We start from the raw sequence: 19,218 nt of genomic DNA, 5'->3' as shown, positions 1-19,218 counted from the left end.
AGTATCTAGCTTGATAACTAGATCATTGTAAAGAGTGTAGGACGCATTTATTCGTTTTAGGGAGGCAAGCGTGGCCGAGTGGTATAGGGCGCTTGTGTTGTAATCCGGAGGTCCCCGGTTCGAGGCCTGCCCCTGCAGCCCCTGCCACTAGCTGGATTTGTTTCTCGGTTGTCCCGAGTTCAAATCCTCGACCACGCTTTGTATATAGCCAACTGGTCTGCCCCCTGCCAGTTGGGATTTTTAACCTTGTTATGTTCATTTAAGTATTTTTTTTCTCTGTTTCAGTGGCATGCCTGCCGGTAAACTAGCTATTCTCGAAGAGATATGAAGCTAAGTGCATGACCGCTATAAACAACATTTACATATTTTTTTACATAACTGCTTTCGCGCGAAAGTCTTCAAAATCACAGACATCACATCACCTTTATTTCAACTCGGACTTACAAGTGTAGTTGTGTAGCTAATTTCTCTGACAAAGAAAAGACGAAGAAAAAAATAAATAATAAAATAGTATTAATCCGAACAATGATATAGCCCAGAAACTATAATTTAACTTTACAAACCTGTTAACAAACTCCAACTAAGTCTTTTGAAATATTGTTTGCGTTTTATTGGATATGTGGGTCTCTAAGAAAAGGAAAATTTGAAAACAGCGGGGAGATCAGCTTCGAAAATTGTATTTCGCCAGCACTTAAACCATTATTTCCCTATAATAATTTGCACAGAGCTTCCTTTAACACCAAACAATCAAAGACATATGTTACGAGGTAATGCAATGGGAGGGAGAAAAAAAAATAAATGTGTTTTCCTTACAAACAGAACGCTGAAATGGACGAGCTTTCAGTAAATTTCCCCACTAGTTTCGGAAGAATTAAAAACTTTAGAAACGTCTTGTTCATTTCACTAATGTATCTTCTGTAAAAGCCGTATCGCCGTATGCTTAGTAGTGCGAAACTAAGGCGTTCTCGCGTGCGCGGTCTTCGCGCGGGAACAAAATTTTGTCTCGAAATAAAGTATATTTAACAATTATTCTTTGAAATCGAGGTGAATAGTGGTGGAATATTCACCGAGTCGCGGTCCCTCGTTGTATATACACACGAAGTGATCTCAACAACAAGCGATCTCAAAGTTTTTCAGAAGGAAACCATTTAAAGTCGATTTAATTGACCTCTCAATTTATGCGTGGAAAACGTACATTTAAGCGACACTAACCGACATGCGCGAAACAGTTTACAGAATCTTCAAACATGGCAAATCTAGTTAATCTTCGATAAAATCCTCGTCACAATCTAGCAAAATGGTCCTTTAACACCACTCAAACCTGCAATCTGATCAAAAACCTGCTTGCAAAACATTTTGACCGTTGAATCAAAGCTTTTGAAGTTTACTTGAATTGAAAATTGAAAGAGCAGTTGGCGAAGGATCCACCTGAAAGTTTGGATTATAAGCTTACTGGCGGAATGTCTGCAGAACTGTGGTGAAAACTGGATGTTTTCTTGCACAAAGATTTTTTCCTGAATATTTGTGGAGGATCTTGGTTGAACAACACTTGATGTTGCTGCCGATAAATCTGCGGTATTCATTTCTGCCGATGCCGTGCGAAGATCTAGAGCGACTTGACGGTAAGCAATTGTTTATCGTTTCAGTACTCGAGTTGTGTGGACATTGTGCTGCAAATTATGTAAAAAAAAAAAAAAAAAAAAAAAAAAAAAAAAAAAAAAAAAAAAAAAAAAAAAAAAAAAAAAAAAAAAAAAAAAAAAAAAAAAAAAAAAATTTTTGAAAATGACCTATTGTATTAGGCTTGTTAAAAGAGTCATTGCATCCTCCTTATTTTATCTTTAGCTTCAGAAAAATGGTCAGGTATTGTAATCTTGGAAACTCGGAAAAAGCAACTCTTGAAAGAGCCTATAATTTCGGAGCAATAGTTATTGTAATAATTTTTAATTTTTGGGATTCGTCCGATGCGTTCTCGTTTAGAATTAAAACTGTTTACAAAGAAACCCAGGGCGTCCCCTTAGGCGTAGCTTTTCGGATCATAATAAGGTAACAAAGATTACAAGGAGATTCCAGTTAAGGAACAAAGTTTTAATCGGCTTTTCAAGAACACCAACTGAGAAATCATCTACCATACATCATACAATCCATGTTTAGCTGAATACTACTTCGTTTTATCAATGGAAAAAATCTGTTTGTGAGTGAAATATCATAGCAACGTATCTTGTATAACATTGTGTAATAAGCAGTTTTCTTTTTAAATATTTTAGTTTGTGAGTTTGGTAAATATAGCAACAAATTAAACGCGAAAAATGTGCAGGAACCATCTAGATATGGTTCATTTTATTTTAAATTTGGATTGTTAGCTCGAGTGTTTTCTTAAAAGCGAGGCGCCTGAGGAGGAGGCTGAACTAGATCACTGTGGCCTAGTATCAGACTTGAAAATTCCTAGCTTGTTATTTTCTTCTAATATTTAAAATAAACTATTCCTACCATGGTTTTTGTCAGTCAGGCAGGGCTGGATTGTGATTTCCTCGTATCCTCGATAACTGCTGCTAATGTGATGCTGTTATCTGGCGACTGAGTGTAAATCTTCTTGCAGTGTTTTTATAAGTTATGCGAGCGTTATCTTGTGCACGTCGACTCTCCAAGTGCATTAGAGTCATCATCAATAAACGATATTTTATCACTATTAATATTAATGACGAAAGGGGACATTAGGGGTTGCTGAAAACCACATTACCGCAAAAAAATGCGCAAATATCGCAATACCGCAGACGTTGACGCGAGGGCAAAAAAAAGAAACAAAAACGAGCGGTGGGCCGTGAAAACGATGCAAGGCTACACTGGTTGTTAAGAAGTCAAATTGTGAATTCAAATATGTGAAAAAATAAGGGTGGTTCAAGTTGCTTTCGAAACGACCGGAAACGGCTAAAAAATGGTCGGAAAAAAGTGAAGGATACATACATCTTTGTACTGACTATTGGCAACCTAAACGCTAGAAAGTGTATCGCGCAAGTTTTGAAAATACCGCAATACCGCAATTCAAGATTAAAATTACCGAAATACCGCATGAAAAATTACTTAGCTTCCCACTAGAGCTCGTAAGTATAATCTAAGTGCACTTGGAACTTACTTGAGTGTGAAGGGGTAAATCATACTTACTTGAACTTTACTTGGTGACCATGGAAACTTTCGTAGTTCAAAGAAGCCGAAGTACGCCGCCAAGTATGGTCTACACCACACTCGAGAACGCACTTGACCAATAGGAAATAAAAGCCAAATGAAAGCAGCGTGCAGCATTGTCACGATTCTGAAGATTATTGACAGCTTGTATCTCAAGTAATATACGTTTCATCGAGTGTGAAGCCAGATTTTGTAAAATGCGATTTGAGATTTTCGAGTGCACCTGAGTCAAGTGCTAACTTGAAACTAACTTAGCTTCTAGTGTAAAGCCAAGTATTGGCCAATACCGCAAACCCCAATGTCCCCCTCATAACGTTATGGCTACTTAAGTGATTATTTTAGTCAATTAATATATAAAGTAGAAAAAGGTCACTTGTATTGGCATCACGCAGGGTAACATGAAGGCACGGCATGGTTTTTGGTGTCCTATATAATGTGGTGTAAGCACAGCAATATTCCCGACTTGAAGTAACCGGCCACACCGAAACATTCTCCTGTGACAACTTGCAACAGCTGCATCTGTCCCACAATTTATATGCTAACTGTTATAACTTGTTTTATTATCCGTTCTTTGTAAAACATGGTCAATGAACATTGCGTCGCTTTTTTAAATAGAGTATTTAGAACGTTTTGATAGCGAAATTGATTCCAATGATCTTTTTCGTTTTAAACCGTGGACTTGCTAGCAATGTACCATTTTTGTTTCAACGCAATTGAGAATGTCAAGCTTAGCCCCAAATGCTAGATCATACAAGAAACCTCACTTACCCAAGCCAGAAGTCGGCCTTCCTTCAACCACTGAGACATTTAAAAATGCACAGCTTGCAAATAGGACAAACAACAGGAATATACGACGAAAAACCTGAATAGAAATAGAAAAAGAACAGAATCGATCAAGTATCAGATAACTGACTGAGGTGAGCAAATGTTTTATCTAGCTTGATAACTGCTTGCTGCTTTTATTGTTATTGGAGTCTATAATAAAAGAGGATTTGAAAACGGCAAAGGAAACTTAGAAAATTATATTTCGCTATAACAATTTGCATTTTGCTTGCTTTCACACCAGACAATCAAAGCCATAATGCCGATGCCGAAAAATTAAATCTCAAAGTTTGTTTGCAATTCAAACAGAACGCTGAAATGTTTTGAAATGCGAGCTTTGATTAAATTTATTTACTTGTTTCAGAAGAAGTAAAAACTTTAGGAAGGTCTTGTTCATTTCAATGATGTATCGTCTGTAAAAGCTATATGGGCGAGATGGCGCCAGTTTCGCGCGAATTTGTAATGGTATCCATTTTAATTTAATGGCCATATCTGCAGTTTTAACGAGCAGTTCGATCACAGGGCTGCTTCTTTTTCTTCCTAATAGGAAAGAGGATCACGTTTTTTTGCTCTGAGGTCAAAATGTGACCTTCCTATGCGGAGGCGTTTTCATTAACGATTTTAAGAAACAGCTTAAACAATATTTTAAAAATTAGGTAAACTTGTAATTAAGAGATAATTCCATAATTGTAAATAGCTATAAATTAAGTGTATATATTGTGTTTTTGAATTTTAAATTTTATTGTATAATGTAGATAAATTGTATTTTTAATTTCTTAATGTATTGTAGATGAAGAGCCACTACGTGATACCAATATGAGATGTCATTCCAGAACGAAAACTTCATTCCGGAACAAAAACTGGATTGAACTTGAAACCAAACCAGAATGACTTGTGTGGGAACAAGATTTTGTCTCGGCATTAAGTTAACGTATATTTAACAATTATTCCACGAGCGCGCGTTAACTGTTTGCACGAGTGGAATAATTGTTTTATTAAAAACGCCCAAAGAATTGCAATATTTGGGCTCCCCAGCTATTTTCGTTGACGCGTATCGGCTACCATATTTGTGGTCAATGGTATATGAGCTCTTATACCATTGCCTGTTAACAGAAACCCAAAAGGGTTGAAAACGTGTAACTCTCTATGATTCACATTGTACAAAGCGTTTGCACATTCGTAAATCACGAGAAACATTTAACCAATCAAAATTACTATAATCCAGAGCGCGCGCTAGCTCGCGCTCGATCGCGTAATCTTGTTTTTGAACAAGCTTGGTTGAATAAAGTTAAAAATTCTCCTGTTTCATTTTCTTGAAGTAGTTTGGAGAACTTCGCTTCGATACACTTGATGTATTTCTTTAGTTTCAGTAAGAAAATTACGATGTTTAGGTCAAAATTCATTACGTGTATAAAGCATTCGCGTACAAATTCTTCGTGTTTCCAAATATGGTACTTAGCAAAGTGTATATTTAAACGCTGCGCGCACGCGTTACACGTTTCAACCCTTATGGGTTTCTGCTGTTAACCAATCAAAACGCAATAATTGTAATATACCATTGCTAGTTTTTAATAAGGAGAAATATATGGGGATTGATGTAACTCGTTCCAAATGAAAGTCATTCCGGAATTATGTAAACAGGCCCTAAAAATGTAAGCAGGTAACTCGCAAAATGCAATTGATGTTGGCCGTTTTCGGGCCATTTTCCCTCTTGTCCATATCATGTCACTGGCCAGCTTGTAGAAGAATATCCGGGGTTTAATTTGGGAATAGATTTCTTAGTAAGTGCAAGAACGGTCAAATTATTTATTCCTTTGCGTAAATGGCAAGGATTATATTGATCAGCTCGCGTTGGTAGATTTCCAATTTTAGATAGCTGTTAAAACCAGCGTACTAAAAATAAGTACTCATATTGAGCTTGTTAAAAGAGTCTTTGCTTCGGCCTTATTACTTTATCTTTAGCTTCAGAAAAATGGTTAGGTATTGTTAATCTTGGAAACTCATAAATAAAAACTTTTAGAAAGAACCTATAAATTCGGAAAAGTAGTGATTGTAATACGTTTTGATTTTTGGGATCGTCTGACGCGTTCTGTTTTTGAATTGAAAACTGTTTACAGAGAAACCCTGGGCGCTTCTTTGGCTTCCTTTATCGCCTGCGTCACCTTTGGTTTCTTGAGGTCCATTGGGTCCTTAGCTTCCTGGTTTGCCATCGTAGCCTTGGTATTTCTAAGATGCCCGAGGAGAGGAGTACTCAACTATACATTTTTTTGAGGCGTCTTCTCGAGGTCGATACCCTTACCCATTTACTTTTCTTGCTAACCAGACCCTCTGACAAAGGTAGCCCTTTCCGGAGCCTTTCTGCATAGCCCCCTCCCAACCCCTATTCCCCCCGTGTGTGTAAGTCGACTGCCTCAAGATTTATACAAGTCAAAACGGGTTCCGTTGAAGTCTAACTATTTTTTAAGGACGTTCGCGCGAAAATCTTTCAACATTGCAATTTTTCTTAAACTTTCACCACTGCTAGTTTAGGAGTTACGTATGTCACAAATGTAAAAAAAAAATGGGGGTCACCGAATTTGTTTCCGAGATACGATATCTGAAAGAAGGCGCTTATTTGGATAAATTTGATTTCGTCACTCGATATGACCTCAGCGACTTCTGGCGACAAAATATATTTTAAATGAATTGATGCAGGCCAACTTTCTTTATCCGAGCTTATTCAAGTGGGACTATTGAACAAAAATATTTGGCTTTAGAAGTCGCTTAAGGTAAATCTTGTCTTTAAGAACTGCATTTGCAAACATTCAAGACTGCAAAATGTGACTGATTCAGTGTTTCGATCGCGCGCGGGAAGAGAAAATGAAAAAAAAAAAAAAACTTCTAACATTCAAATTTGGCTCAGTTTTTGTCAGTCGGTAGATCTATCCCAAAAGGTTATATATCCCGAACAAAATGGGGGTCACCGACCGTTTAAGAGAGAAAACTGCAAGCGAAGTTAACGTAACGGCTACCCACCCTATGCATGTTTGGAAAGTTTTCTCAGCGCGCGCGCTCGATGCATGACGTGACGTGACGTTGCGACATGAATTACGTGCGCAGTAAGCATGCGCATAAACAACTAGCGCAAACGTCCTTAAAAGTAAATAAATGTGTGTACAGCAGTAGCAATGAAATATATATATGATAATGCAAATGCGGCCTTACACTACTGAAGACCTGAAAAAAATTTTCAGGCTCTGAGCGGGAGTCGAACCCACGACCTTTGCGTTGCCAGTGCAATGCTCTACCACTGAGCTATCAAAGCCACATGAGAGCGGTCGTATATGGGTAATCCCTTTATGGTGGACATGATACTCGGCCCAAGTATATGTGAAATAAATAAATGTGTATTATTAAATAAATGTGTATTATTTCACATATACTTGGGCCGAGTATCATGTCCACCATAAAGGGATTACCCATATACGACCGCTCTCATGTGGCTTTGATAGCTCAGTGGTAGAGCATTGCACTGGCAACGCAAAGGTCGTGGGTTCGACTCCCGCTCAGAGCCTGAAAATTTTTTTCAGGTCTTCAGTAGTGTAAGGCCGCATTTGCATTATCATATATATATGTCCTTAAAAGTGTTTGGATACTAAAACAGCATTCATTGATTATTGTTAGGTGGTAAAATAACGAATTGATAAGGAACAAGGCATAAACGTTCATTATTTTAATTTAATAACTGGCAAGTTTCACGAACCATTATCAGTGCATTAAACTGCACCTATCCATTGGAAAGCGGTAAAACCTTGTCTTTGAAACGTACTCCAACTTTGGCAATATTTTCTTTTGCATTTTAGTTTTATTTCGTATTTTATCTCCAAAACCATTTATTTACAGTTTATCTGCTTCTACATCATCATCGGCTACATATTGCTGATATCAGCTTTACGCAAGTCCTAACTTCCTTTTAAACTTGTGATGTAATACTTCTATAATGACGATTTCACAAAGTTTACTAAGGCCTTTTAATGCTTATTCTAAGTATCTATAGCTAGGAGGTGTCTATACGTATTTTGCACCCGAAAAACAAGATTTGAAATTATATTGCCCGCGTCCCTTTCAGCATCGAGCTTTAAGCCTGTGGGGGTGGTACTTCTGCCACGTAGATCCGGGACACTGATTTCCAACCTGTTACTGCGTCAGCGGATCCGTACCCAGCACAGATACCGACCCAGAATACCACGCGCACGATCCCCTTGTGGACTTTCTCACACACTCCTTCGATTTGCCGTACACGATATAAATTCTTTTTGCCAATAGCCCCATATATCATGTAGACCACACCGTCAATCTCCGCCGGAGCCAAGCACTCAGCACCATTGAAGGTAAAATACCATCGCCTGCAGCAAGCATGACATCCATAGATGCGAAGATCGCCATTCCAAACGACGCGCAGCCCGGTACTGTTAGACGTTTTGTTGAAAACACATTCCTACACAAAAAAATGAAGATTTCCTGAAAGATTCAGTATTGATAAGAGAGGGAAATTGACAGCTCTTAAGGTCTAGGTCTTGTATAGTACTGTCAAAAACCTTTTGTAATGATCGCAGTAACGAAGCGTCAAAATTGATGAAGGTTTTTCTTACATTTTTAATATATTTGTATGGGGATGATTCGTGAAATTTATAATTGAATATATTATCCAATGCCATTGAATCAGTCTCCTAAAAGGGAAAAGCCATCTGTTAAAGTAAACGATTAAGACTTAAAGTTAAATTAGTATTCGAGTGCAATATTTACCTTGATCAATCCTGTGTCCTTGTCGTCGTTCAGATTTTTAAACACGCACTGTTTCCAGTTAATTCGCAGTGTCCCTGGAGGACCCTGGGGGCCTGGAGGGCCCTGGCTTCCTTTTTTGCCATCATATCCTTGGTTTCCTTGTGGACCCACGGGTCCTTGTGGGCCGGGTGATCCTGCAACACCTGCTGGTCCCGCAGGTCCAGGGCTTCCTGGAATACCTGGGCTTCCCGGCGAGCAAAAGCAAGGATCGTGCCCACAAGGTCCATCTGTTGACGTCACCTGAGGTGCCTAATATAAAAAAGTAAAATGTGCGCTTTTTTTTTAAAGTATGTGTATGGGTCGAAAGATACGCCTGTTATTGTCTTCAAAAGTAGTAGGTAAATTCAGTAGCCAATGTGATCTTGAAAAGCATTATAAAGCTACAGCATGGGCACAATTTTTTGTTACAAAAATGAACTCACTTTCCTATCATTTGAACTTGTTTTACTGTCTGCCGCGGAGCACAATGTTATCTGCGGCAAAAACAATAAACATAACATGAAGGTCATCAGTGAAATGTTTATACGATTTTGCGCCATCGAGATCTTTTGACCTGTGGATAGAAATAATTGCAATGAATAGCGAATAATACATGAGTGCACGGAGATATGTAATTTCTCTTCCAGTGTTTACAGACAGCGTTTTTCATCACATTTCCAAACACCGAGAAGAGAGTTGAAAGTACGACGCGCAGCGGAGTATTTTTGACGAACTTTGAGGTTTTTTGAAATGTGATGAAACACTCTGTCGAGTGGTTGATATATCTTCTCAATCGGAACTAAAACTACAACGAAGACGGAAAAATAAAATCGTCAAAATCTATGCTAATTAAGATCAGATTTCCAAACTTCGTCACGGTTCTGATTTCCTTTGTTTTAACTAGATGAATTATTAATGAGTTTGAGAACGTGATATCTTTTGTTTATTATTTAGATAACGCTGAATAAGAAGATTTCGGGTAAAAAAAAAGAGCTGATGCGAACGAGATCACTTATGTGGCAATTAATTTTAGTTGTTTTTTTTTTTTCTCGAAGAAAAGCGACTAGTTTTAAAAAAAGATTTTTAATGTGTTGCGGTTTCCAACATTCAAACACGCAAGTACAAATTCGTTTAAGAATTTGGGCTAGCCGTTAGTGGGAAAGAATAGTTTTCTGTGATTCGTCAAATTAGCAAAGGGAAGCGAAGTTTCTTTCGTTGCAGTTTGGAAGACCTTATCGATGAAGCACCTACCTTGCAATTGTGATTATTGAAGGTAAATGCGATTTTCTTACTAACTTGATCTCCTTCGTATATGAGCGTCGTGTTAAAACAAGTTGTCTTATGTTATTGTTCTGTTCCGCTTTAATGAGTTCCACGTTAAGAGAGGTTCGAAAGCTGAGCACGTTCTAAAACCGAAACAATTTCACAGAATATTCTCTAGCATATAGTGAAAACATCTTTGCAAGACTGAGGTTCAAGCAAGAACGATGACACCTCACGTTATTGTGGCTGCACAACATTACACATTCATATTCTAGCAATCAAACATTTACATTCTGACTAGAGAGTGTATTGTTGACAAATGCTCTCCTTTTTTATATCATGTCAATTGCGAATGAACTGCCTTACTGCGTAAATCCATTACATTGTTTAAGTTGGCCAAAGTTCATGATTGTTCTTTTGCGATCTACCGCAACTGTGGTTTACAAACGTCCCAAGGTGTTGATATATTTATAAAAACATGAAATAACATAACAAACTTTTAAGGTCAACAAACTTAGAGCGTGAATAGCACATCTCCAAGACCCTAAGGATGAGCGGACTCAAAAGTTTTATACATTGAGGCCCCTCCCGGAGGTCGTTACTTATAACTTACCATTCGGACCCTCTGAAAAATATCCCTTTGCGAGTATCAGGAATATTTCTAAACCAGATCACTAATTGTTGAAACTTCATCGTCCTGAACAAAGCTTCGTTACAAAAAGGGAGTAGTAAATAAAACACAAAGAAAAAAATTATGTATGCCTTCAGCTAATTTTTAAACGAAAAACACTCTATCATGTAACAGCGAGAGATGTAATATTATTTGAAGCAAAATGCAACAACTCATAATAAATGAGCGCAACGGATGAGTTGTTTTACACGAAATTAACATGAATTTATAACATGTCATAAGCACCTTCTATAAGCAAGTATACTGCCTCATTCTTTTGGGGGTGCATTTTTGGGAAAAATCCAAATCCGGATATTTTTTGTCCATTAGATTTAAAAAAGGGATAAGGAATACGAAAAGTCCATATTGTGAACAGATTGTTAACGGTGATACCAAGGGTTATTCTTAAAAGATAAGAGCTAAAGTTGGGCAAAAGGTTGTGACCGAGTTGCAACCAAACTACGAATAGTACTGTTATTTAAATCTCTACCGATAAACATCTGCCAAATGTTTGTTCCATGTGGCGTAATAATGTAACAGTTTTTTAGCGCAAAGCATAACAACATTTTTAACGTGAAATGTAATTTATTACATTTCACGTTAAAAATGTTGTTATGCTTTGCGCTAAAAAACTGTTACATTTTGTGCCAGAAGTTGTTACATTTCGGGTTTTTGCTGCAGTCGTTAGATTTTGCGTCGGTGTTTCATGTTCAGTTACATTTTGAGGCGTTACACGGTGATTGAGCCTAGCGGCCCATACGACCAGCGCTTATCACCGGTTTCCTTAGCATAACGCGACTAGGAGTATTTCTACTCTCCCCTGGATTGGAAGCTAGTCCATTTATACACCTAGGTGAAGAGGCACTATAAGGGTTAAGTGTCATCCCCAAGAACACAACGCAGTGACCCTGGCCAGGGCTCGAACCCAGACCGCTCGATCCGGAGTCCTGCTTAGTCCAGCAGGCTAACCATCCCGGCCGGTATAGTTAATTAAAACTGAGTAGCAAGAAGCGGTTAACTATTAATAAAAATAAACCATGTGTCGTATTTCATATTCCAACCATTTATTTGCACTTTTGTTATGCTTTTACATCATAATCAACTACTTCTTGTTTACACGAGCTTTACGCAATCTTTCAAGTTACTTTCTATCAAGCTTGTTATGTAAAATTCCAGACTTGATAAAGCCTTAATCCCCTTATGCTTATTTTGTGTATCTATAATTTCAGTGTCTATTCTTATTTTGCACTAAAACAGGATAACTATTAGCACCATGCTTTAAGCCTGTGGGGGTGGTACTTCTTCCACGTACATCCGGGATACTGATTTCCAACCTGTTACCGCGTCAGCAGATCCGAACCCAGCACAGTTACCGACCCAGAATCCCACACGCACGATCCCCTTGTGGACTTTCTCACACACTCCTTCGATTTGTCGTACACGGTGCAAATCTTTCTTGGCGCCATCTCCATGCACCATGTAGACTATGCCATCAATCGCCGCCGGAGCCGAGCACTCAGCACCATTGAATGTGAAATACCATCGCCTGCAGCAACCATGGCAATTATAGATGCGAAGAACACCATTCCAAAAAACGCGCAGGCCAGTTTTGTCTGCAGTTTTGTTGAAAACACAGTCCTACAGAAATAATAGAAGATTTAGGTTTGTGTTCAGTATGTTAGTAAGAGAGGGCCAGCTATTACCATCACAAACTTTGCGAGGTTTTTCTTGGGCTGTAATTTAGCTAAATGGGGATGATTCGCCAAATTTACGACTGATACTTTCCAATGCTTTTTGATCCAGCTCCTAAAAGGGAAAACGCCACTCTGTTAACGTAAATGATAAGGGCTAACCGTGAATAGAAACGTGAGAACATTATTTACCTTTATCAATCCTGTGTCCTTTTCTTCGTTCAGATTTTTAAACACGCACTGTTTCCAGTTAGCTCTTAGTGTCCCTGGTGAACCCTGGATGCCAGGAGGGCCCTGATCACCTGCATTACCTTTGGTTCCTTGTGGTCCCACTAGACCCGTAAGCCCTTGAGGTCCGGTGAGGCCTGGGGAGCCTTGGCTTCCTGGTTTGCCATCGTAGCCTTGGTCTCCTCGTGGTCCCATAGATCCTTGAGGACCAGGAGATCCCGCAACACCTGCTGGTCCCGCGGGACCAGGGCTGCCTGGAATTCCTGGGATTCCTGGCGCGCAGCAACAATGACTATGCACACAAGCTCCGTATGGTGACGTCGCCTGAGGTCCCTAATTTTTGAAAGTTAAATGCGTTAAATGCAAGTTTGTTAGCTTTCAACTGCTTACGAAAAGTATTTGGTAGACTGTAAGATTGCATTTTCAATCTGCAAAAATTTTCTTGAGTATTTCCTTCTTGTTAATCGTAATTGTATTTGTTATGGAGTAACGGCCAGTTTAAGGAGATTTCCGTGAACAAACGAGAAGAAAGAACAGACAGTAAGACCGTGAGTCAAGAAAGGTTCGTGCACGAACTAAAGAAAGGGGCAGCACTAAGATGACTTATTCAAATGTCGTTTGCTAGTGATAATAACAAGCATTTATTAAATCTGCAGCATTGACCCTTTTTGTTTCAAAACAGTGAACTCACTTTCTTATCATCTGCACTTGGTTTGTTGCCTGCCGCGGTACAGAATGTGGTCAGCGGTGAAATCAGTAAACATAAAATGATGGTCGGTGAAATGTTCAAACGAGATTGCGCCATAGATGTCTTTTGAACTGTGGATAAGAATAATTGCAATGAATAGAGAATACAACATTGGTGCCATGAGATATGTAAATGACTGTTTATATTCCAGAGGATGCATTATCTGCTTAGATGAAGTATATTTCAAAGTGGGTCTTAAATTACGAATTACGAACTACGAACCACGAAAGATACTCCATCTTGACGGATAATGCGTCCTGTGCTCGTCTTTATGCTAGAGAACACATTAACCGTTCAGTCGCATTATCCGTCGGACGGATAATGCTGATCCCGAGTTCAAGGATAAAGTTATTTCCGAAGGTCATGTCCGAACGTTGCCAAAATAATTTGACCATATACCAACAATATTCAATACACTCTTCATTTTAACAAGGCACAAACGTTATAAAAAACTGCAGTTTATACATTATTAAATATTAATTAAATTTCATCAGTGGCTACGGAGTAGGATTGGTTTCTTGTCATTTAGTCACAAGTCTTAACCTAGCCACAAAATCGAGAAAAATCAGCTGATGCGCGCGAGGACATCGTTATGTTAAAATAAATGTTAGTGTTTTGTTCTTGAAAAAAATGACGAATTTGGGAAGCGTTTCTCTTTGATGAGTTTCAACATTCCAACACGTACCAAACAAAGTGAATAAAATACTAAGGTAGCCGTAAGTGGGAAAGTTTAGAAATGATTACGAAATATTTGTCAACTTAGCAGCGCAAAGCAAAGTTATTTTTGATGCAGTATTGAAAGAAAGATAAAGTACTTACCTTGCAGTTGTGGCTAACGAAAGAAAATGTATTCTTCTGATGAACGTAATAGCTTTCTGTCTCCCTCGCAAATGAGGTGTCGCGTTTTAACATGTTCTCTTATTGATCTGTCCCACGTCAAAGAGGATCACGTAAAGACAGGTTCAAAACTTGAACACATTCCAAAAACAACAATAACAACAGATACAAATTTGCCAAATATTCTGTCTTGTTAGGGAAACACCCCTGCACTCGCTGGTTCAATCAGAGACGTAACGTCGACACTTTTTCGTGGCTGAAAAACATTACACATTCACATTCTAGCACTCAAACATTCTATATTCTTCCAAAAGATTTAATACATTGATCTCCTTATTCATCTATGTCAACCGCGAATATACCCCCTTACGGCATGCATCCAGCTTAATCTTACATGGTTTATGTTGGCTGGAGTTCACGATTGTTTCTTTTGGGCCCTGCCGGAAATTCAGTTTACAAATTTTCTAATGCGATGATATAATTATAGAAGCATTAACTAACACCTTGAGATCAAGGTATCCAAGGCGTGATCAGCTACATGTATCCTTGTTTGTTAGATCCCCTGGAGAGGGGTACTGTTTTGGCACTCTATGATTTACGCATCTAAGGACTGGCTTAGTCCCAAGAGTCTTATATGTCCCTTAAGGGTGCGAAAGAACAAATAAGAACGAGGCTAAGTTACATGTGCGAGCAGAACAGATAGAATCATTACACGGCAGAAGGGTCAACATAATTGTGAGATAAATTATACTGTGATTTGAGACCGTAGACCAGAGAAAAACATGATAAGTTACCCCTTTTTGTACCGTTAAAGATGTGCAGTTCATTGCATATAAGTGCTTTAACTGCCAATATGCATTGCGGGCCTATATAGTTATTGTCTTCTTAATCTCCAGCAAAACGGAATTTGAAGTTAAATCATTGGACCTTTTAGCAGGTTTTGAGCCAGTGGGGGTAGTCCTTCTTCCAAGTAATTCCGGGACACTGTGTTCCAGCCAGTGTGCGCGTCAACATATCTTTAGCCATTGCAAGTACCGACCCAGAATACCACGTGCGCAGTGCCCACGACGTTCCACATTAACATTCAAGCACTCATGATCAAACAGTCCACATGCATGTCGACCGAAAAATAATCTTGGCCGAAGATAATGATTGTTTGTTTGTGATCTACCGTAACTGAGCTTTGCAAATTAAGCTAAAGTAACGTTTTAAAAATTGGAGGTCAAGGGATCTTGGGCGTGATGAGCTACATGTTTTTTTTTTTTTGCACCCAGGGCGCTTTTCCTTTCAATGGTAGAAAGGGCCACTTTTGAATGAAAAAGCTCCTGGGAACGAGGCTGCTGGACTTGGGCTGCTAGATATGCAATCAGTTAAAAAACTGCCATTTCTCAGCTGAAAGGTAAAAGTTTGGCTAATTGTCAGCTGTCAGTTGAAAAAAAAGGAGCCCCTTTAATTTCGCGGGGAGCGTTCCGTATAGTCCATAAGGGACTGTACAATAATTGTCAGGAGAGGGGGGGGGGGGGGGGGGGTGAAGGGCGAAAAATGTGCCTCGCAAGGAGAAGTATTACACAACACCCCCTCACAACAAAGGCAAATAAGCTCTGAACCCCCTCCAAATCTCCCAAAAATTATGACCACCCCCCCCCCCCTCAACAACCACCTACAAATATAGTAAATATACCTGAATCCTTTACTTGCTTTGTACAGTAACGCATTCGACATCAGTGTCTGGGACAAAGAGTACCTCTTAACTGTGTTCGTTAAAGTTGCTCATTTCTTAAGAGTCTGATTGTGCATTGAGTCACTAGATTGCAGCTCAGAGTCACTAGTTGAGTCATTGTCTTCTTAATTTTCTACAAAGCTTTTACAGGCATTTTCGTGAATCATTAATTCCTGGCACACCTTTTGGAGTTCGTTACCGTTTGAAGTTAGTATACCAGAGTCAAGCAATCGTTTACTTGTATGCTCGGGAGGCATATTATAAGTAGTAGTGTCCTTGTCGTACATGATCTTCCTTTAGCTTTTGAAGCTTTAAAAACAAAGAATTCCCGCACATCTTGCTTCGTTTACTAGCAGGTGCCTTCTTCCACTCCAGCAATGTTCTTCAACATCTTTCAGTGTCATGCTGTCCATTTGTGAGGACGTAAGCCCATGGAATGGATCGGCTGGTGGCTCAACTGGCCTTCCGGTTGTCAAGGCTTTGCCGATGGCAGTATTAGTGCGTTCCGCCTTATTTTGAGCTGAGTCACGCGGCGCTCTGTGTAGCCGTATACGATGATCCGATTCAAGCAACTTACAAACAAGTACAAAAAAGTCCTGAACTTCGATATTGATGTGAAATAAGCCATATTTTATTCATATTAAATCAGTCCGGAAAGTAATGAGTATAACTTTTAGTGAAATATCTTTGGTATTTGGTAATCTTAAGGTCAGTTTTTCAGTTGCCCCCCCCCCCCAACTTTCTCAGACATTTTCATGTTACCCCCCTCCCTAAGGCTGTGAGTTTACATTGTACCCCCTTTTCATTTTACTGCCCCCCCTCCTGATAATTATTGCACACTCCCTAATAGGGAGTACCACCCCCTTTGCCGTGCTAGACTGCCACAAGATTTGTACACTCGTCATTTTTTAAAGTTATTTATAGGCTAATTGTCATGAAATATTTACTTAAAAAGTCTAATATAAAAAAAATCTACTGAAAAGGTATTTTACAACAGCCAATCTGACACGAACAAATAGATAATGGAAATGGATTGCCAGCGTGATATATCTTATGATTCAATTTCGTGACACCACGGTTCTCGATTATAAGGAATATTTCGAAACCAGACAACTTAATTTTTCCGATTTCATCGTTCTCATCAAAGGTTCCTTACGACAAAAGCGACAGAAAAACAAAACAAACATACAGACTTAACCCTATTCAGACCGGGCTTTTTTTTTTGACCTTCTCTGACCGGGGTGGGGGCCTTCGGAAGCCCCCCCCCCCCCATGTAACTTCCAGAATATTTAAGCAATCACAATGAAACTTATAGGATGTATTGTATGTCTGAAAATCTTTCTTTAGGTATACATCACGTGGGATGGTGACGTCACATCACGTGACAATTACATCATGATGTCAAAACAGCCGCCATCTTGGATCCACCATTTTGGATTTTTTTCCAAAATGGCAGAAAGCCACCCAAAATTACTGCAAAGTACTCAAAATCAATAAAAATGTGCTTTAAAACCGTAAAATGAATGTAAAAATAATTCCATTAAAGTTAATTTTTATTAACAGAAACACGCAAAATTACAAATTTGGGAAAACATTCCTGTCAAAATGCCGTTGCCATGGCGATTTCAAGTTCCTGACTCATCATCCAACCCTACCAAATCATTGCCAGATAAATTTTTGGAAAACTCAGAACGTTTGGCAGCGTTTGGTTGAATGTTAAAAAAGTTATGAGTTCAAAGTCACCGCGGGCCTCAAAAGCCCACCACCAGTCTGAATAGGGTTAATGTGATCATTATTTTGAGAAGTATTCAATTCTATTCTATTCTATAAGTAAAGCCAAAATTAAAGGTTCTATGAGCTAAGTCGTGAATGTAAAGTTTAGCCGAACCCTGCTTTTTCGAACTTGGTTATTTCGAAGTCCCTGTTATTTCGAACGAAGATCGAATTCCCTTGGATTTATCCTTATGTTTTCAGTTATTTACTATCAGCTATTTCGAACTCCTGGCTATTTCGAACTGATCATTTTTTCCCCTAGACCTAAAATCAGGGCAACCCTAAAACACGGAATCCGGAATCCGGAAACCGGAAAACAAAATAAGAAAGACCAAAGAAACAAGTTCTTAAAATCCGAAATATTACGATAGAAATGATAGAAATGATAGAAATGAAGTACCCAATAAAATAAATGTGAATTCTAGGTCTTAATTTTTGAAAGAGAATTCTCTGTTGACCGACATTCTTGCAGCTAGAGCAGCTTGAGCGCTGTGGTTATAGAATCTCAACCAAAAGGGCGTATATGTAATGGGAAAGCAATCGAGGTCTCATTTAGTGCAAGGTCTCTTAAATTAAAGAGCCATTACATCTGACCACAGAAAAATATAATAAATATCTAAATTTTTGACGCATCTCTTATCAACGACATTCCAGACATAGCGTCAAACCAATAGCCCTTATGCATGTTTACGTCAGACTGGCTAATTTCACCACCAAGCCTCGCTTTCGAAGTGCAAACTTGTAAATTTTATCATGAACGAATTCGCAAAGCGGCAATAATGAAAAGAATACCCACGTGAAAACTGCATGAAGGTGGCAGAGGATTGAGAATAATTTGCGTAAACGAGGCTTGGTGGTGAGTTTTGAGCTAATGACGTTATCATGCATAATGCCTATTGCAACATTCTGTTCTCACGGGTGGTTATTTTTAGATCACGAACTGAAAAAACGCGTTTCCTCCTACAGAACCGAACTGACGAGACTCATTACTTGAGAGCCTCTTAAAAATGGTTTATTTTAGCTAACAATTGGCAATCAGCGTTCATTATTGCTATGAAAATTTCTCAAACAGCAGAAAAATAACATACAGCCATCTCACATTGAACGAGATTAATTTGCACACAAAATGGTTTTGACACCCAAAAATGTATCAGCGCTGCAAATCACCTCCAAATATTGATGTCACCTATCGCATTAAAATAAGCTATACGAATGACTTACTTTATTCTCCACTTCGCTAGATACGCTAGATTTGCTTGACCGCATCCATGCACCTTCCACGCAATCCACCAGTCCACGTCAATGTTCTAAGAGTGGCCTGGTGGAGGGTATGAATGGGGTGTACTGATAAGTGTTATTTGCCCAAAATTTTTAATGTTTGCTGTTAAATTGGTCAGTTTTTTAATGTTTACTGTTGCCGAAGAAAATACTGTTTAGTGTTTGGAAGGTTTTTTGTGGAAACATAGAATTTTAGCATTGTAAA

General features: G+C 38.8%; 3 protein-coding genes across 3 annotated transcripts in view; all 3 read right to left on the bottom strand.

Annotated features, from left to right (window-relative positions):
* Positions 1–19,218, bottom strand: part of LOC144651975 (hydramacin-1-like) — a 36,573-nt gene that overhangs the window by 1,641 nt on the left and 15,714 nt on the right. The window lies entirely within an intron of this gene.
* LOC144651627 (collagen triple helix repeat-containing protein 1-like) lies at positions 8,120–10,761 on the bottom strand. The gene is made up of 4 exons (XM_078511564.1): positions 10,682–10,761; positions 9,325–9,379; positions 8,788–9,075; positions 8,120–8,479 (listed from the first exon to the last, which is right to left on the bottom strand). The coding sequence occupies exons 1-4, from the start codon at positions 10,759–10,761 to the stop codon at positions 8,120–8,122; spliced, it is 783 nt and encodes a 260-aa protein (XP_078367690.1).
* Positions 11,792–14,289, bottom strand: LOC144651830 (uncharacterized). Its single transcript, XM_078511850.1, has 4 exons — positions 14,225–14,289; positions 13,349–13,476; positions 12,622–12,990; positions 11,792–12,376 (listed from the first exon to the last, which is right to left on the bottom strand). The coding sequence occupies exons 2-4, from the start codon at positions 13,460–13,462 to the stop codon at positions 12,017–12,019; spliced, it is 843 nt and encodes a 280-aa protein (XP_078367976.1). The 5' UTR covers positions 13,463–13,476; positions 14,225–14,289; the 3' UTR covers positions 11,792–12,016.

Source organism: Oculina patagonica, chromosome 4 (genome assembly GCF_052425735.1).
Source record: "Oculina patagonica isolate OP01 chromosome 4, crgOcupat, whole genome shotgun sequence".
Taxonomy (NCBI): domain Eukaryota; kingdom Metazoa; phylum Cnidaria; class Anthozoa; order Scleractinia; family Oculinidae; genus Oculina; species Oculina patagonica.
Note: the sequence above shows the minus strand (reverse complement) of the source record. Positions and strands in the feature narration are given on the sequence as shown.

Bases quoted from the DNA above. Each gene is read 5' to 3' on its own strand.
- LOC144651627 (XM_078511564.1), bottom strand. From the start codon at position 10,761: ATGAAGTTTCAACAATTAGTGATCTGGTTTAGAAATATTCCTGATACT. The intron at 9,380-10,681 runs GTAAGTTATAAG...TTCTATCCACAG, and splicing joins TTTTTCAGAGGGTCCGAATG to GTCAAAAGATCTCGATGGCG. The intron at 9,076-9,324 runs GTTATGTTTATT...TTTTTATATTAG, and splicing joins ATTTCACTGATGACCTTCAT to GCACCTCAGGTGACGTCAAC.
- LOC144651830 (XM_078511850.1), bottom strand. From the start codon at position 13,462: ATGGCGCAATCTCGTTTGAACATTTCACCGACCATCATTTTATGTTTA. The intron at 12,991-13,348 runs GTGAGTTCACTG...TTCAAAAATTAG, and splicing joins CAAGTGCAGATGATAAGAAA to GGACCTCAGGCGACGTCACC. The intron at 12,377-12,621 runs GTAAATAATGTT...TTATTTCTGTAG, and splicing joins AGGACACAGGATTGATAAAG to GACTGTGTTTTCAACAAAAC.